The sequence below is a fragment of the Eleginops maclovinus genome, chromosome 16 (genome assembly GCF_036324505.1).
Source record: "Eleginops maclovinus isolate JMC-PN-2008 ecotype Puerto Natales chromosome 16, JC_Emac_rtc_rv5, whole genome shotgun sequence".
Lineage (NCBI taxonomy): Eukaryota > Metazoa > Chordata > Actinopteri > Perciformes > Eleginopidae > Eleginops > Eleginops maclovinus.
The window spans coordinates 23,851,204-23,867,712 of NC_086364.1; the positions used below are offsets into that span (position 1 = coordinate 23,851,204).

Here is a 16,509-nt window from a genome sequence, read left to right on the forward strand (position 1 = left end):
GAATTGATAGTTAACTGAAATCACAACATGGTCTAAAGCACAGTATTTGTTAAAAGTAAAATATGCGTATGAATCCTTGTTGGGTGCAGATCCTCTTTATATTAAATGTATTATTATTTATTGTCAATATTGAAGTCAATTCATTATTTGTGCTTTTATTTTGAAGGCGCGTTTGGGCACCGTGTGATTGTATATCTGACAGAGATGGGAGCGTGTGTTTTGTACCAGGGAAAGCACGGGTCAAAGGAGCAGTCCTTGTGCTGTTGGACTATTGTAAACAGCTGTTAGTAATCAAACGGCACAAAGGTATATTCTTGCCTAGAAAATTGGGGATTTTTCCCACTCGCTCTCTGGTGCCTCAGCGTCAGTTTTAGTTTGAGCAAAAAATGCAGTTCATTTCTTTAGTTTGCTGCTAAATAATGATTTCTATAACACTTGGATTCATGGTGCAGCCCTATCCTCCACCCCGGTTCCTTTTTGATCCACCTTGTGGCTTACGCTTCTGTTTTGCAGCAGTAAATAAGACGGGGTGGGGCAGAGGGTGAGGCAGGAGTGGTTAGTATTTACAGTTAGTGAATAAACGGGTACAGAATTAGGTGAGAGGTCCCAGTGACTCAGAGTCTGTTTAACAGACACCTGACAGGAAGTGATCACAGAGGCAGACGCTGGGTTTAAAACGTGGGGGAATACTGGATTTAAATATGGGGACATCTCTATAGACTAATTATAGGAGTCCATAAAATAAATAAAAACAGGAAACTAAAGCTGCAAAAAATGCATGTCTAATAATCTCAACAGTTCCCGGAAAAGAAACTCACAAATCCCTGCTGAAGGTAAAGGGGACAGGTGAGTGGTGTACCTGAGCGGCAGGTGCTGCTGTATCTTGGTGATCATACCCATGCTGGGATCAGAGCGCATGTACATGGTGGCCAGGATCGCTATGACGACGAACAGCCAGGAGGAGGGGCTGGCCGGGTACACCCCCTTTATCACGCCGTTCTGGAACCACAGAAGAAGAACAAGAAACGCATCAGAAAAATAACTCCACCCGTTTCACCTGAAACAGAACTGTTAGAACTCTGTCTTTGGAGACTTTCAAGTGCAAACATTTTCCTATTTATTTAAATCTGAGTTTTTACCTCCGTCATCTTCCAATTCTTATCAAGTGTTTTTAATAACTCACTGTTCTTTTTTAATGGCACATTTGACCGTATTATTCTGTAGTGTTCTGACTTTATCTTTTTATAGTAATTCAAGTTTTTTTTTCAGCATAAAATGTTGTGTGTTTCTAAAATAATCAGGTTTTGGTCTGTCAGGAAAATGCTAAATATCCCGCCTAAAACACATGCCCATGTGAGGACCCACAGGAAACAACACTGGAGAAATGTGTTGTTTTTTACTCAACTAAACACAACTTTACACACACATTCCTGACAGCTGTGTGTGTCGCTGCAGCAGACCTCCTGTCAGGACTCGTTAGTCCTGCTCTCTACAGGTGGGAATAGAATGCTGTAATTAACCCTCTGCTTTTAACACACATGACCTCATTCACCCCCCCTCAGAGCTGGAAGGACACGGGGGTTGTGTGTGTTAACAATTTTAAAATACACTCATACTCTTTAAAGTCTAAAATAATGCAGCAATAACCCCCCCCCCCCCCTCACTGAGCTGCAGGTATTTCCCATCATGCTCACCCTCAGTCTGCTGACGCGTTTCTTCCAGGATCGAACCCCAGACAGGTAGATCTGGTTCAGAGCCTGGTAGGAGAGCTGCAGGTCGATGCCCTCTGGAGTGATGGTGAACTGGAACGCCACCGCCTGGTGGGCCTCCGCCATGCTGGGAGACGAGAGAGAAACTAAGTATTAAACAGAGGAGGTAGAACTTTAAAGAGTCCTCTCCTGCTGATGTTCAGGTGTATATCAGTATGTAGTGTCTCTACTTTAAAGAGTCCTCTCCTGCTGATGTTCAGGTGTATATCAGTATGTAGTGTCTCTACTTTAAAGAGTCCTCTCCTGCTGATGTTCAGGTGTATATCAGTATGTAGTGTCTCTACTTTAAAGAGTCCTCTCCTGCTGATGTTCAGGTGTATATCAGTATGTAGCGTCTCTACTTTAAAGAGTCCTCTCCTGCTGATGTTCAGGTGTATATCAGTATGTAGAGTCTCTACTTTAAAGAGTCCTCTCCTGCTGATGTTCAGGTGTATATCAGTATGTAGTGTCTCTACTTTAAAGAGTCCTCTCCTGCTGATGTTCAGGTGTATATCAGTATGTAGAGTCTCTACTTTAAAGAGTCCTCTCCTGCTGATGTTCAGGTGTATGTCAGTATGTAGAGTCTCTACTTTAAAGAGTCCTCTCCTGCTGATGTTCAGGTGTATATCAGTATGTAGAGTCTCTACTTTAAAGAGTCCTCTCCTGCTGATGTTCAGGTGTATATCAGTATGTAGTGTCTCTACTTTAAAGAGTCCTCTCCTGCTGATGTTCAGGTGTATATCAGTATGTAGAGTCTCTACTTTAAAGAGTCCTCTCCTGCTGATGTTCAGGTGTATGTCAGTATGTAGAGTCTCTACTTTAAAGAGTCCTCTCCTGCTGATGTTCAGGTGTATATCAGTATGTAGAGTCTCTACTTTAAAGAGTCCTCTCTTGCTGATGTTCAGGTGTATATCAGTATGTAGAGTCTCTACTTTAAAGAGTCCTCTCCTGCTGATGTTCAGGTGTATATCAGTATGTAGAGTCTCTACTTTAAAGAGTCCTCTCCTGCTGATGTTCAGGTGTATATCAGTATGTAGAGTCTCTACTTTAAAGAGTCCTCTCCTGCTGATGTTCAGGTGTATATCAGTACAGTATGTAGTGTCTCTACTTTAAAGAGTCCTCTCCTGCTGATGTTCAGGTGTATGTCAGTATGTAGAGTCTCTACTTTAAAGAGTCCTCTCCTGCTGATGTTCAGGTGTATATCAGTATGTAGTGTCTCTACTTTAAAGAGTCCTCTCCTGCTGATGTTCAGTGCAACACCTATAGAACACACTGTAGGAGAGGGATCAACACAGAGCAGAACAGGGACTCTTTAAAGTAGCAGAACGAATGATTGAAATGATGTTAACTGTTGACAAACAATGTGTGTATGACTTCCTCTGGGCTCGGCGGGGACTTTGTAAACTAACATAAGACTTAATAACCGTTCTGTTATAATTGGTTTTCTGAGCCAACGGGCGGCACAGAGTGCTTCTGTTCCGCTCCGTGTGACGGTGCACACAGGAATGCTGTCTCTGCAGACTGACACAGCTTCAGGTACACAACGACAACACAGCTTTAAACCTGAGTATAGAAGGAAGTCATTGGGCAAGTATCTGAGAGAGTCGTACGCTGTGTGAATATAAACATGTTTAATTCAAGGCTTTATTGTCATTGTTGTTTGCAATGCAATCTAAAGCCTCCTCCAACAGGTCAACAAATAACGAATCACTAAGGAGATAAGGAAGTAAACAAGGTAAGGAGATGGAGTTGCATATCCAGGGTCATTCTCTCGCACTGTATCCATGCACATAGCTGCGGTATGTTGTAGGGATGCACTGATTGCAAAAATGTCGGCCGATACCGATGTTAAGAATAACATGTTTGCCGATGGCCGATGTTTTACTATGTAACCTGTAATGGTAGCACAATGCAGACTAAGGCAGCCGATCTCTTTAAGAGAGAGAGTGGGGGGTACGCGCACGTGCATGTGTAAGCGCGAGAGAGAGGTTGAGCGAGCCACAGTACGTTTCTGGAAGTTAACGGGAGTAGCAGCAAGTATAACAAAGTCACAGATATAAACGCCGGCCTCCCAAGAACACTGAAGGATGGATTTCATTTACCGATCCTCCAGACACCCGGCAGCAGCAGCTCCTCACAGCGGAGAGGAGAGGAGAGGAGAGGAGAGGAGAGGAGAGGAGAGGAGAGGAGAGGAGACGCACGCCCCCCCGAATGACTTTAAAGTTACCGATCCTCCAGACACCCGGCAGCAGCAGCTCCTCACAGCGGAGACCTACAGTCACTGTTCTAATCCTTTAACATGATGCCCTGACTTCAGATTTGGTCCGTCAGATTTAAAAACAACGACGCTAATGCGACTGCCATCGGTGATGTCTCCTTATTTACCGATGTGCCGATGGTGGTAGATAGGGCTGTATATGTATATATATATGATGCCTCACAGGTGTATCGGTGCATCCCTACATGAGACTAACTTGTGACTTGCAAAACAATGACTTGGTCCCACCTCTGATATCCAGGGTCATTCTCTTGCACTGTATACACATAGCTGCAGTATGTTGTATGACTGAGCAATGATTCCAGTTCATTGAACCATCAGAGAAGGGTTCACTGCAGCCCAAAGAAATCCCCATCAGAGAGACGGACATGCTTTATCCAAAGACGCATCTCTCTGTTAACCACAACAACACGGAAGGAGAGAAATGGGAGAGGACTCAAAGAGTAAGCAGAATGAGGAAATAGTGGGACATTTTGAAAAGTCGAAATTAAGAGAAAAAAAAGGTCAAATCTTTTAGGAAAAAAAATTAGAACTTTGAAGAAATAGTCGGAAATTCCCAAAATTTGAAATATGAAAAAAAAAGTAAATTTAAGTTTGGAAAGAAAATCAACAGGGGAGAGAAAACATGAGGAGAGAAAACATGAGGAGAGAAAAACATGAGGAGAGAAAAACATGAGGAGAGAAAAACATGAGGAGAGAAAAACATGAGGAGAGAAACTACAAAGATGATGAGCCACAAGAAGGAGGAGTTAGAATAATGAGAAAAGAATCTGACATTTTAAAAAGTCCACATTTAGAAAAACCGTTTCGGGCTTAAAATCCCGTCTTTAAAAATCACCCCACAAGAAGGGGGTCCGAACTGCAGCCCATCGTCCATTTCTTAATTGGCCCTCAGCAAATGCATGGGAGCGTTAATGAAAACGGCCCACAGCTGAAGCTCGTGACCGTCTGACACACACACACACACACACACACTATAGGACCTCTGACTGTAAATGTATATTGGTCATGTCATCGTTCACAGCTGTGCAGGACTCAGATCTGAGAGTGAAAGTGAAAGCTGCAGTACTACTCTGTCCAAACACTCTGTTAGGTGTGTGTGTGTGTCAGCTGTTAAGACATCTGTCAGTCATGGATTGCTGAATATTTCACACTTCCTGAAGCTATTTCACACAACTGTTGCGAGCACATTAGCGTATTAGCATGCAAACGAGCGCTGGTTCAGCGGATTCCTACATTTGATTGTATTCAAAGCTTCTGGGAACTGTAGCAGAGCTTCAACTGCTTCCTCGTAGTTACACATCAAACAGAAACCTGTTTAGTGAGGTCACAGTTCACCCTGAAATCAGGGCTAACGAGCAGAGACCGTAAACACCCCGCCGGGGGGTCTACCGTCAGCTTTTCCCGTCAGAAGTCATACAGCGGTGTCAATATGTGGAGAATATCTGAACAGAGCGTGCAAGCATCGGAAATGTTTGTTTGAAATCACTTGGAGGAATCCCAATGGACCAGGGCGATGCTGCCTTCAGGGACCAGCACAGACCCCCAGTTTCTATTTATATTTACAAGTGACGCGCTTCGTCACCCCCCCCCCCCACCCCCACCCCCACCCAAACACAGAGTCCTAAACCTGCCGCTCTACCCAGCTCCTTTTTAGAGTTATTAAATCAATAGAAGTAACTTCAACATCAAGTTGTTTACCTGTCATTTTAATTTGATTTCTACACTGCAGGCTTTTTAACGACTACATTTAAATGCATTTTTATTTCCATTATTCTCGATATGTTCATTTTATTTCATTTAGTCATATTTTTCTTTCATCTTTTGCCCTCTTTTTTTAAATGGTGAATCTGTATTAATAATAAAACATATCAGAGAAACACGCCAGTGGTCTCGTGCTGCCTTTAAAGTCCCCTTAAACCATATCCATATCCTAATCTAAATTGCTCTCATGCACAATAGGTTTCCATGACTGTGGAACTCAGGTTTTGAAGTGGAATGCAGTGAAGCTACAACTCAGAGCATTGTGTCGACAAACCGGTTCGACCTGCCGGAGAGGAACGGCAGGAAGCCTTAAGACCATCAGTCTAAAGTCAGGCAGACAGACGGGAGACACGCGCTCAGATATTACCTTCAGTCGTAGTTTAGATATTCTGTAATCTCTCTTAATCTGTCGTTCGGATTGCAGATGCTCATATCGACTGTTTCCTGTATTTTCAGATGCAATGCTGTGTTCACAAAACAAATAGGGATCAATAAAGAACAGTTCCTCTCTCAAACACAGCACACACAGGAGCTCGAGCTGGGTGTGATATGGTGTGCAGGGCGTTGATTTTAGGTTAGATTAAACGTTCTTTACATCGGTTCATAACAAATACATTAAGTATTCACACATTCACTGTACAGCTATATCTGTAGAAAACACAACAACATAAACTCGTCCAAGACTTTTCAATGTTGGTATTTTATTTGTGTTTCGGGGCCAGTTAACGGGGATTACTCTAATGCACATCAAACATCACTCTCTCTCTCCGAGTGTGTATGCAGGGCTATAATTAGCTCACATGCTAATGCTGCTATAGCTTCTCCTGTTCCGGCACTTTCTTACTTTAATGTATATAATGAAGGAACATTTTCACTGGAGGTGTAAAGTTACTTGTATTTTAATTGAGTATTTCCATTTTCTGCTACTGCGTACTTTTACTCCTCTTCATGTATTTAATCCCTGTAGTTGCTAGGCAGATTAGGATTAATGATGGTAAATATAACCCCTTAAATCAGACTGTAGTTCACCTGCAGTAAATCCAGCAGCTACCCTGCAGTATACAAAGCCATTCAAACTAGCTGCACCTTTACCAGCTCTGAGAACACTTTAATGATCAATCATTATAAAACATATCAGAGATATTATTCTGAAATGGACCAATCAGACAATGACTACTTTTACTGTCGCTACTTTAAGTACATTTAGAGGAGAGTACTTTCTACTTTCACTGGAGGAACATTTAGAATACTTTCACTGTGACAGAGTATTCCTACACTCTGGTACTTCTACTTTACTCAAGTACAAGACCTGAGTACTTCTACTTTACTCAAGTACAAGACCTGAGTACTTCTACTTTACTCAAGTACAAGACCTGAGTACTTCTACTTTACTCAAGAACAAGATCTGAGTACTTCTACTTTACTCAAGTACAAGACCTGAGTACTTCTACTTTACTCAAGTACAAGACCTGAGTACTTCTACTTTACTCAAGAACAAGATCTGAGTACTTCTACTTTACTCAAGTACAAGATCTGAGTACTTCTACTTTACTCAAGTACAAGACCTGAGTACTTCTACTTTACTCAAGTACAAGACCTGAGTACTTCTACTTTACTCAAGAACAAGATCTGAGTACTTCTACTTTACTCAAGTACAAGACCTGAGTACTTCTACTTTACTCAAGTACAAGACCTGAGTACTTTTACTCAAGACCTGAGTACTTCTACTTTACTCAAGAACAAGATCTGAGTACTTCTACTTTACTCAAGAACAAGATCTGAGTACTTCTACTTTACTCAAGTACAAGACCTGAGTACTTTTACTCAAGACCTGAGTACTTCTGCTTTACTCAGGATCTGAGTACTTCTACTTTACTCAAGTACAAGACCTGAGTACTTTTACTCAAGATCTGAGTACTTCTGCTTTACTCAAGAACAAGATCTGAGTACTTCTACTTTTACTCAGGATCTGAGTACTTCTCTCTGATCAGAGAGCATGGCACTGTTGTAGACAAACACAGTTCTGATTTACTTTCTGTAAAATAGTTGAATAATCTGTCTCTATATTTAGAGATGCATTTTGTTCAAAGCTGTTAAATAAATCCAGTTGAGTACAGCTACATTATTTCCCGTTTATACATATCAGAGTACCAGTACCTCATTTCTACAGTACTTTACACCACTGCTGTAAATACGCAGTTAGCTCATATGCTATGACACCACTGAGATATGCTGTGTTAAGCATTAGCTCTGAGTCTAAACACCGAGTAACATCTGAACATTAGCACTTGTTGGAATAAGTCTCTCTAAGGAAGTAGTGCGATGCTCTCCATCACAGCACAGAGTGTTCCCATGTGGGTGGAAACACTCACTACTGAAACCACTCACACAAAGCCACAGTATACCACCCCTCACTCGTGTGCAAGTACACAGTATTAGTACACTTTGTTACAGGGAAGCCAAACATCACACAGTGGTGCATTCAGGCTCCGGACATCTCCCACGCCGCGCCAAGTACAAAGCCGACACACATCAAAGGAAACATGTTAAAACATCAAACAGAAACAAAGAGGAGGAAGAGGGTCTGATGAAGAGTATAAAAGTACCTGAGGAGAGTTTTATGCAGAAGTTTGTCGCTGAGAATCCAGAAGAGTGTTTGTGAGCACCCCTCCCTTCTTCTGCACACTGAAGCACTGTGAGCACAGAGAGGTTGAGACCGAGATGAGGGTCCACTCCGAGGGAAACATGGAGGATGAGGAAGACGTCACTCTGTGGCGGTGGAGGCGGTAACTCTGACGCATGCGCTGTAGCTTTGACCATGGACTCAAATATCGTAACAGCGAAAGTGAAGAGGGTCAGACACAAGAAGTAAATTAAGCACTATTAGTAAGAGGCATGCACATCATATTTAATATTTTAAAAAAGTGATTTCAATTTGCACAATTATTTTTATTGCACAACAGGGGTTCGCAGTCTCCCTGATGATATGTGAGTGGGGGTCTACCAGGGGCCGAGGTGGTTATACAGTACAAGCTCTTATTATTTGATGAAATACTGTAACTTTACACATTCGAGGTAGAAATAATGGAGCGGGGAAATGCTGTACGTTTTATTTTTAATAAATCTAATATTTGTTTTATTTTTAGTTACTTTAATAAATACAAATTTTGCAGGAAAAATGTGTTGAAAAACTGAAGTTGTAAGGGTTTATAAAATAACATGTTTTGAAATTAAACTAGCCAAGAATTTACACAAGAACAGCGTTTTGACAGATTAAGATTAATTTTTGATTGTTTTCGTTTATTTATTTTCGATTTTTCTACATTTAATACTTGTACGAAACATTTAGGATTATACTTGACTTTAACCAGCTCAGTATGTGCACTTTTTCTGTAGTAACATAGCAAAACAATAGAAAGACAGTAGACCATGTAATATATCGCACATTTGGAAGGTTTAGTGGTTCAGATAAAACAATATTAATACAAATAATAACAAGTATTATGAATTACAATAATGTTTTATTACATAATAATCACAGTACAATTATTATTTATTTTATAGCATTGTTATTATAATTAATACATATCATTATATTATTGTCTTTTTTTACGTGATTACATTTGTTTTGAAACTGGGAAACATTATTGATTTAAAAAATATCCACATGGAAAATATGTTTAAAATGTGAATGTTTGGTAAAGACATATTTACTGCCATTTTACTTTTAAAAAATACATTTAAAAAAAGTACATTTGCACATTGCTTTCGTACCGTTTTATTATACAAAACCCCTCTGGACACTGGAAACCTGTCAGAGTGGGAGCTCCCTCTGCAGGACCTGCAGCAGCAGACCCTCCCACCCCTGACTCACGCAGTGTATCTCTGGTTTGAAAATAGGAACCACAGAGGAGGATGCATTCTCTCCGAGTTGTACCGCCCTTCCCTTCACAGGCACATGGCTCCTCATGAGACCTAGACAATTTAACACACTGAAAGCACACCTCATATTTAAATAGACTTCGCTTTGGAAAAGTGATTATGCTGCCATGCTGCCCTCTGTCTCTGAGTACTGTCTCCTGTGTTCACATCCCGTTCACACTCAGAAACACGACGGTTGAACTTGAAGGGTTTTCGAGTTGCAGGAGTCAAAATTCTCCCCAAAACAGGAAAAAAGTTATTAAAATGTTTGACATTTAATTGACTTATTTTACATTTTCTCTTCTACTAATACACCAATGCATATATTGTTAACCCCCCCCCCCCTTTTCTCCCCATTATTGTTATATATTGCAGATCAGGCATATTTTTACTTCTCATGTTTTATGTATTTTATTAATTTATTGGACATTCATAGTTTAAACTCTTTATAAATTATTTTGATTGAACTTAATTTTATTCTTATTTTGAGTGAAATATTTTTATTTATTTGAGTATATATTTATAAAAAATATATTATTGTATGCACATTTTTTTACGCCAATTAACTCTAAAATAAAGCAACAAATCCCAATTTTCCTGAGTGTACAATCCAACTGAACACAAACACGCGCACATATTTCCATTGTTGTTTATTGGTCAGTATTTCTCACAGGCAATAATAATCATTGTCATAATAGTGCACTTTTCCTTTTTTGTAATTATACTACAGACATTTCTCTTCGTCGTCATCATTGAGCTGTTCTCTCCACCCACCCACCCACCCTCCCCCCCACACACACACACACACACCTCCCTCAAATTTCATTTCATTTTTTCTGACGCCACAAACTCCCCTTTCTACGGTTGGGGGTGGAGTTTCAGGAGATGGGGGTAAGGGTGGTGGGGTGGGGTAGAACAGGTGGAGGGGAGTAATGGCGGGAGATTATAGTCGTACAATTGTAACTGCAGAGGGAGAATAATGATGAGCGGGACGGTGACTACAGTGTCGATAAAAGATAGTGAACGCTACATAGATATGGATGGCATACGATGGAGACAGGCAGTGTATACAGATGAATATAAATGTATACATCGTCTGCATAGAGTATAAAACAAGGGGAAGGTTATATGAGGGGTGAGATATGTGCAGATACAAAGAGGAGGGATGGGGGGGGGGGTGTAGAAAAGTGAATTCGGGGAATAACGGAGGGGGAGATTTCTTTCAATAGGAGCGAGCCATGGGTGCCAAGAGTCCCGTTGTGAGTGGATTCTGATCCTTAAAGTACAGCAAGAATCCTCTCTAGCTTTGTCTCTGAAAAAGCCTAACTGTGTTTCATGTGACCTTAAACCTCCCCTGACCCTACAGGTGTGAGGGGCCTCACTGCTGGATTCTGCTAAAGGGGCCCACTTCAAAACCCAGGAAGGGAAAAGAAAGCCTCTGATTACATGATAGGTGGAAACACATTTAAAATGTACAGTGAAACCAGATGGAAAACTGTCCTGATTATTCCCAATCCTCACTTGGAGCTTTGTCTCGGAGGACATTCTGACAGTGCTCTGTTTGCATTTGCGTGTTAATGAGTTGAAACAGACCATTTCCCAGTTCTTCCACCAGTATCAGTGAGGAAAGTGGCTTTTAAATCCACACATAAAAGTTGAGGGAGCAGAGTGCGAAGACACCATTGAAAGTCAACTATAGACGTGACACGGTTTCAGTGGGTCGTTGGTTGGCACATTCAAAGGGGAATGAATATTAGAGGAAATGCATTTCTGTTTGCAGTCGTTGTTGTTGTTGTTGTTGTTGTTGTTGTTAAGCAGTCAGCTAGAGTCTGCAGCCGGGTTAGCTCTGTGATGCTAACTGATGTTTAGCAGCTAAAATATGGAGACTTTCCTTCCCTTTCTCTTCCTGCTTAACAGTATCTTCTTTGCATTTTACTAAAAGAGGATGTAGGGAATGATTATGACCCAAAATGCATTTGTTAGCAGTCATTGTGGAAGATTTTTATAGCATTCTGAAATACAAAGACACTAAGAGTCTGCAGCTGGGCTAGCTCTGAGGCTTTACTTTGAGCTAACTGAGTAGTAGTTGTAGATGAAAGTTGAGTTGGTCGGAAAAGAAAGAGACTAACACTCTGCAGCCCTGCTTGCTTTACTTTGAGCTAAATGCTAATTGATGTTTAGCAAAGTGCAGCTAAAATATGGAGACTTTTTGTTCGTCCCTCCTTCTGTTTAACAGTATATACTAGCTTTGTATTTTACCAAAAGTGGATATAGGGTGAGTTTGTCTGCACTGACAGACTAACAGTCTGCAGTCATGCTAGCTCTGAGAGGCTTTACTATGAGCTAAATGCTAACTGATGATTAGCAGGTGTCATTTTTGTAGTTTACCTCGTTAGCATGCCAGCAGTTGCTAGTTAGCTCTAAACCCAAAGCAGAGCTCGGGATCAGGGAATGTTCTGCAGGTTTGTTTGTTTGTTTTTTACCATTAAGCAAAGTATTTAACCTGATGTTTAGCCGAATAAGAAGTGAGAGGATTAAGGAAGTGACTAAGATTCATTGTCTGCACCACCAACAAGCCAGCTTTACACCCAAAGTGATCCCAAATTTTAACCCAATTTTGAGAGAATTAGCAAAAGAAAATGAATGCTTGTTCATCCCACTGATGTACCGTGTTTAGCAGCTTAGCATCCAGCTCTCTTTTGCCCCAGAACAAATAAAGGAGTGAATACATTTCCAGTGGTACGACTCTTTTGTTCTCGAAGCTTATCTCTATCTGTGTGTGCATAAAGTGTGACCATGGTCGCCAAGGGTGCTGAATGAACAGGTAAAAACACAGTGTAGAAATGCAAGGTCTTTTTGCAGCATTAATTGTCATAATAGAGAAAAAGGAGAGGAATTGTCTGGTTTCCGGTCTTAATCCATCTCCTGTTTTTCCATCCATGAAACACTTTTAACAAATACATGACAAACAAAATAAATACATAGATAAATAAATACACTCCATAAATATATGTGGAACAAAAATATGTTAACACTTTCAAAAGTTTTTTCACATTCACATTGTTGGCGCCGCCCTCATTAACAATCAGACAGAACGAGTAGAAAACCCAGGTATGGAAAATCAAAACTAAAACCAGATTCATTCTTTATGAGTGGCTTCACTTTTCCTCGTCCAGGCATAATGTGTGCAGTGTTTCTATAACAAGACACACTGCTATTTCCTTTCCCCTCGTTAAAAGTCCATCATTTGTTCGTTGGGGCTTTGGCGTCGCCCCGCATCCTTTTGCATCTCTTGTCAAACTAAAAGGAACATAGGAACGGTTTCAGTTGCCTAATTGTGGGTCTAAGAAGCCTGCTTGTCCTGTTTGACCAGCTTTGTTTATTCCAATGTCCCTTTCCTATCCTCTCAGGAAAGAGTTGGACTTCATTCAAGACTTTCATACAATATTCACATGCTAATTTGTACACTGAAACTGTTATTAGTCACTGTAATACTTCCTCCTACAGATACTGGTTGATCAGTAGTTTCTTGTGACTCCACCGTGAGAGATAGTAGACAAAACCCCGTCACTAAACATGCTTTCTGAAGGAAGTTAAAAACCAAAATCGATATCTTTGTCCTGGCAATCATGAAGGATTTGTGCCTTGTTTACTGAATATAATACAGATTATACATCAGCCTTGTAGTTTTTAATACTACGACAGCGATATGGAAATTACGCCTGCAACAACATCGCCAAATTGATCAAAAGAACTATGAAAATGTCCACAGATTGCAGGCAGAGATGCAGCAGAGCAACAAGAGCGAGCTCTGGATCAAAGCATTGATGCTAATGCTAATATTTTAGCCAAATTAAAAGCAGCTATGACAGGTCTACACCGTTTATTTATCTGGGTTCATCTGTTAATAAACCATGCAAATGTCACAAGGCAACGTATTTAAATTAGTCTTTTGAAATGATGTGACAATAAGGCTAGTTTTGCAGTAGCTATCTAAAATGCTAACATTGAACATTTTTGGTCCATATGTTCATTCAGAAGTAGACAACTAATGTCTTACCATTTTTTGTCACACACATATTAATTGTGACAGCTGAAATGACAGCTTTAGCTAGCAAGCTTGTGAAGCTAACAGTCACTCCTTTTAAAACACAAACTTTTAAAGGGGCCTTGTGTGAAAGCTATCGTAAGCATTGTGCCTTAAATACATCATTAAAAGTGAGCCTTTAATGTAGCATGTTGAGAAATCCAAATAAGCCTATACTGGTTGCTAAGCTAGGCTTTGAGAGCTGCTTTTCGGGGCAGAGTTTAGCATTACTTGACTAATGCTCTATTAGCTTTTGCTAAACGTACAATGGGGAGACCTAAACGCTAACATGCTAACAGTACAGAGTAAACGTATGCACTACACTTCAGTATTTTGAGAAATCCAAAGTAAGCTAGTTTGGTTGCTAAGCTTTGCCCTATCAAGTTAAAGCTAACATTAGCATTCAGACTGTGGGCTTTGTATCCCATCTCTCCCAGTAGAGTCGCACTTGGAAGGAATCACAGGAGAAACAACGACTTCGCAAATTAATATTGTACATAAAGACTTGGAAAACATTCCTCAACGAACAGAACCGGCTTTCAGCGCCATCTCTACGTTAGCTCAGCGTTATGCGGCTACTCCTTTCCTTCCTTTGCTACCAAACGGATACCTCTTGCTAGCTATACTCTCTGTTTAATCTCCATCTATCTATCCCTCTCTACTCCTCTGGTGTGAATTTTCACTTGTGAGACATTCTAACTGTGGTGTGACTAGTGTCCTCTAAATCTAACTAGCTATCCACTTGTTCTCCTCCATTAAAGGCAATACGGTATCATAGCTTTATCAGTGTAATTCAGAAATAACCGTGGGAAATGTATGCTTCTCAAACACTCAAGGAAAATTGGATAACCAGCTAGCTAAAGGGCTACGTAGATCCATTCTCCGACTCCGATTGTTAAAGAACAGCATTATGTTTGCTATTTATCTGCTGATAAAATCCACTTTAACAATCAAGCATATCCCTGTCATTCTCACTCGTAACACATCCTCATTTTGCTTGAGAACACACATTTGTCTTCAATTAGAACGGGAGGAGAGCGGGTTTCCTGACTCCACATGCGGAGGTGAAGAGGAGCCAGGTGTCAGAAAATAAAAAAAGATGTTTGAGTGACAGATGGAGGTTTCCTGGTGGGTTCGAACCACGTGTTGTGAGTGCAGCTTTGTGAGAGGGTCGTGTGCTTTTTGGATTTGTTGAGCAGATGAACAATGTTTTTTTTTCATGGCTGTCATCTTTTCCTGTATAGAGTGGTGCAGGAATGAGTCCGAAAACCCTGGGAATGAGTCAGCATTTTAATCACTTGGTCTGGAGGTCAATGGTTTCTGAATGTGTTTTTGGTTGTTGTTGCTATCAAGAGTCTAAATGAGACGACTAGACGTCATCATGCGCAACATTAGCCGCCTTTAGCTTAGCGGTGGTGACGTGAAGTCATGTGACCGTGCTGTAGTTCCTTTATAGCCCAACGTTAGCCTCCTTTAGCTTAGCGGTGGAGACGTGAAGTCATGTGACCTTGCTGTAGTTCCTTTATAGCCCAACATTAGCCTCCTTGAGCTTAGCGGTGGTGAGGTGAAGTCATGTGACCGTGCTGTAGTTCCTTTATAGCCTATAGTTAGCTTTTTACTTCAGAAATCATAAAGTGGTGTTAATATGTGGAGATTATCCTGCTGAACTAAACGTGTTAGAATCATAAACGTTGAGATTAATCTGCGATAATCCAAAATCACATGGAGAAATCCCATTGGACCAGGGAGATGCTGCCTTCAGGGACCAACCCAGGAATACCACACCGCTGCACCACTCTATTTCTCTTGTTCGGAGGGACTTCTTGGACCATCGTGTCTCCAGGCTCTGATGAGAAGCCGTCTCTGACACACTTCTGCTAAAATCCGCCATTTGTGGGGAAATTCTCCCTCCGATCCCGAGATCAGGTTCAAGGGAAAAACGTCCCCCTCCTCCTTTACATTGCTTTGGAATAATGGCAAGAAGCAAGGTAGGAAGAGAGGAAATGAGTCTAGTTGCTAGCTCATAGAGTCCTGTTGTGAACCAGGACATGTCGAGAACCCAAAGTGTTATGTTAGAAATGTATAGTAGGGGTCCCCAGCACATACAACTGCTATAACGCTAATTAACGCAACTTATGCTAATTGTGCAAAATGCCCAGGTTAGCATCCGGCAGTTTCTAACTACTGGGGACCTGTACTAAACATTTCTATCATATAACTTTAGGGTCCTCCACACTTCCAGGTTCACAGTGCTGGCTACTAGACAGGACTAAATAGGAAAAGGAAAGGATGTGGGGAGGACTGAGGGAAGGAAGAGAAAAGGCCGGGAGGACGACCCTCCTCCCAGACATTCGCTCAGGGGTGAGACTGCGTCCCGTTAGACGCCGACAGGAGTCTGGTCTTGTCTTTCCCCGACCCTCGCCTCTGTAAGGCCGTCCCGCTGCTGCTGCTGCTGCTGCTGCTGCCGCCCCCACCCTCCACCGGACGCTCCTTCTCCAGCCGGTCTCGCTCCGAGCCGCTTTCAGAGCGTCGGGAGTTCTGCCGGGAAGGAGTGCTGGGCTGCCGGGAGAGCTGACCGTTCTTCTCATCTGAGGGGCCAGAGGTGGGATAACACAGAGCAGACTTGAAACAAAAGATACTGGAAGAAGGGTAGTCTGATATTTACTGAAGGTAAAGTTGCAAAACTTCAGGGCAGAAATACTCTGATACAG

At 41.4% G+C, this 16,509-nt stretch overlaps 2 protein-coding genes across 2 annotated transcripts in view; both read right to left on the reverse strand.

Moving 5' to 3' along the window:
* cpt1a2b (carnitine palmitoyltransferase 1A2b) overlaps nt 1-8,530 on the reverse strand; it is a 38,517-nt gene extending 29,987 nt beyond the window's left edge. Inside the window, 3 exon segments of the mRNA XM_063903837.1 lie at nt 860-999; nt 1,695-1,836; nt 8,397-8,530. Of these exon segments, the coding sequence (XP_063759907.1) occupies nt 860-999; nt 1,695-1,835 (281 nt within the window). The 5' untranslated portion in view covers nt 1,836; nt 8,397-8,530.
* A 1,843-nt stretch (nt 8,531-10,373) lies between these two features.
* The window catches only part of LOC134878051 (serine/threonine-protein kinase BRSK1-like), a 28,821-nt gene continuing 22,685 nt past the window's right edge, over nt 10,374-16,509 (reverse strand). Inside the window, exon 21 of the mRNA XM_063903813.1 lies at nt 10,374-16,386. Coding sequence (XP_063759883.1) covers nt 16,154-16,386 — 233 coding nt within the window. The 3' untranslated portion in view covers nt 10,374-16,153. The remainder of the gene's footprint in view (nt 16,387-16,509) is intronic.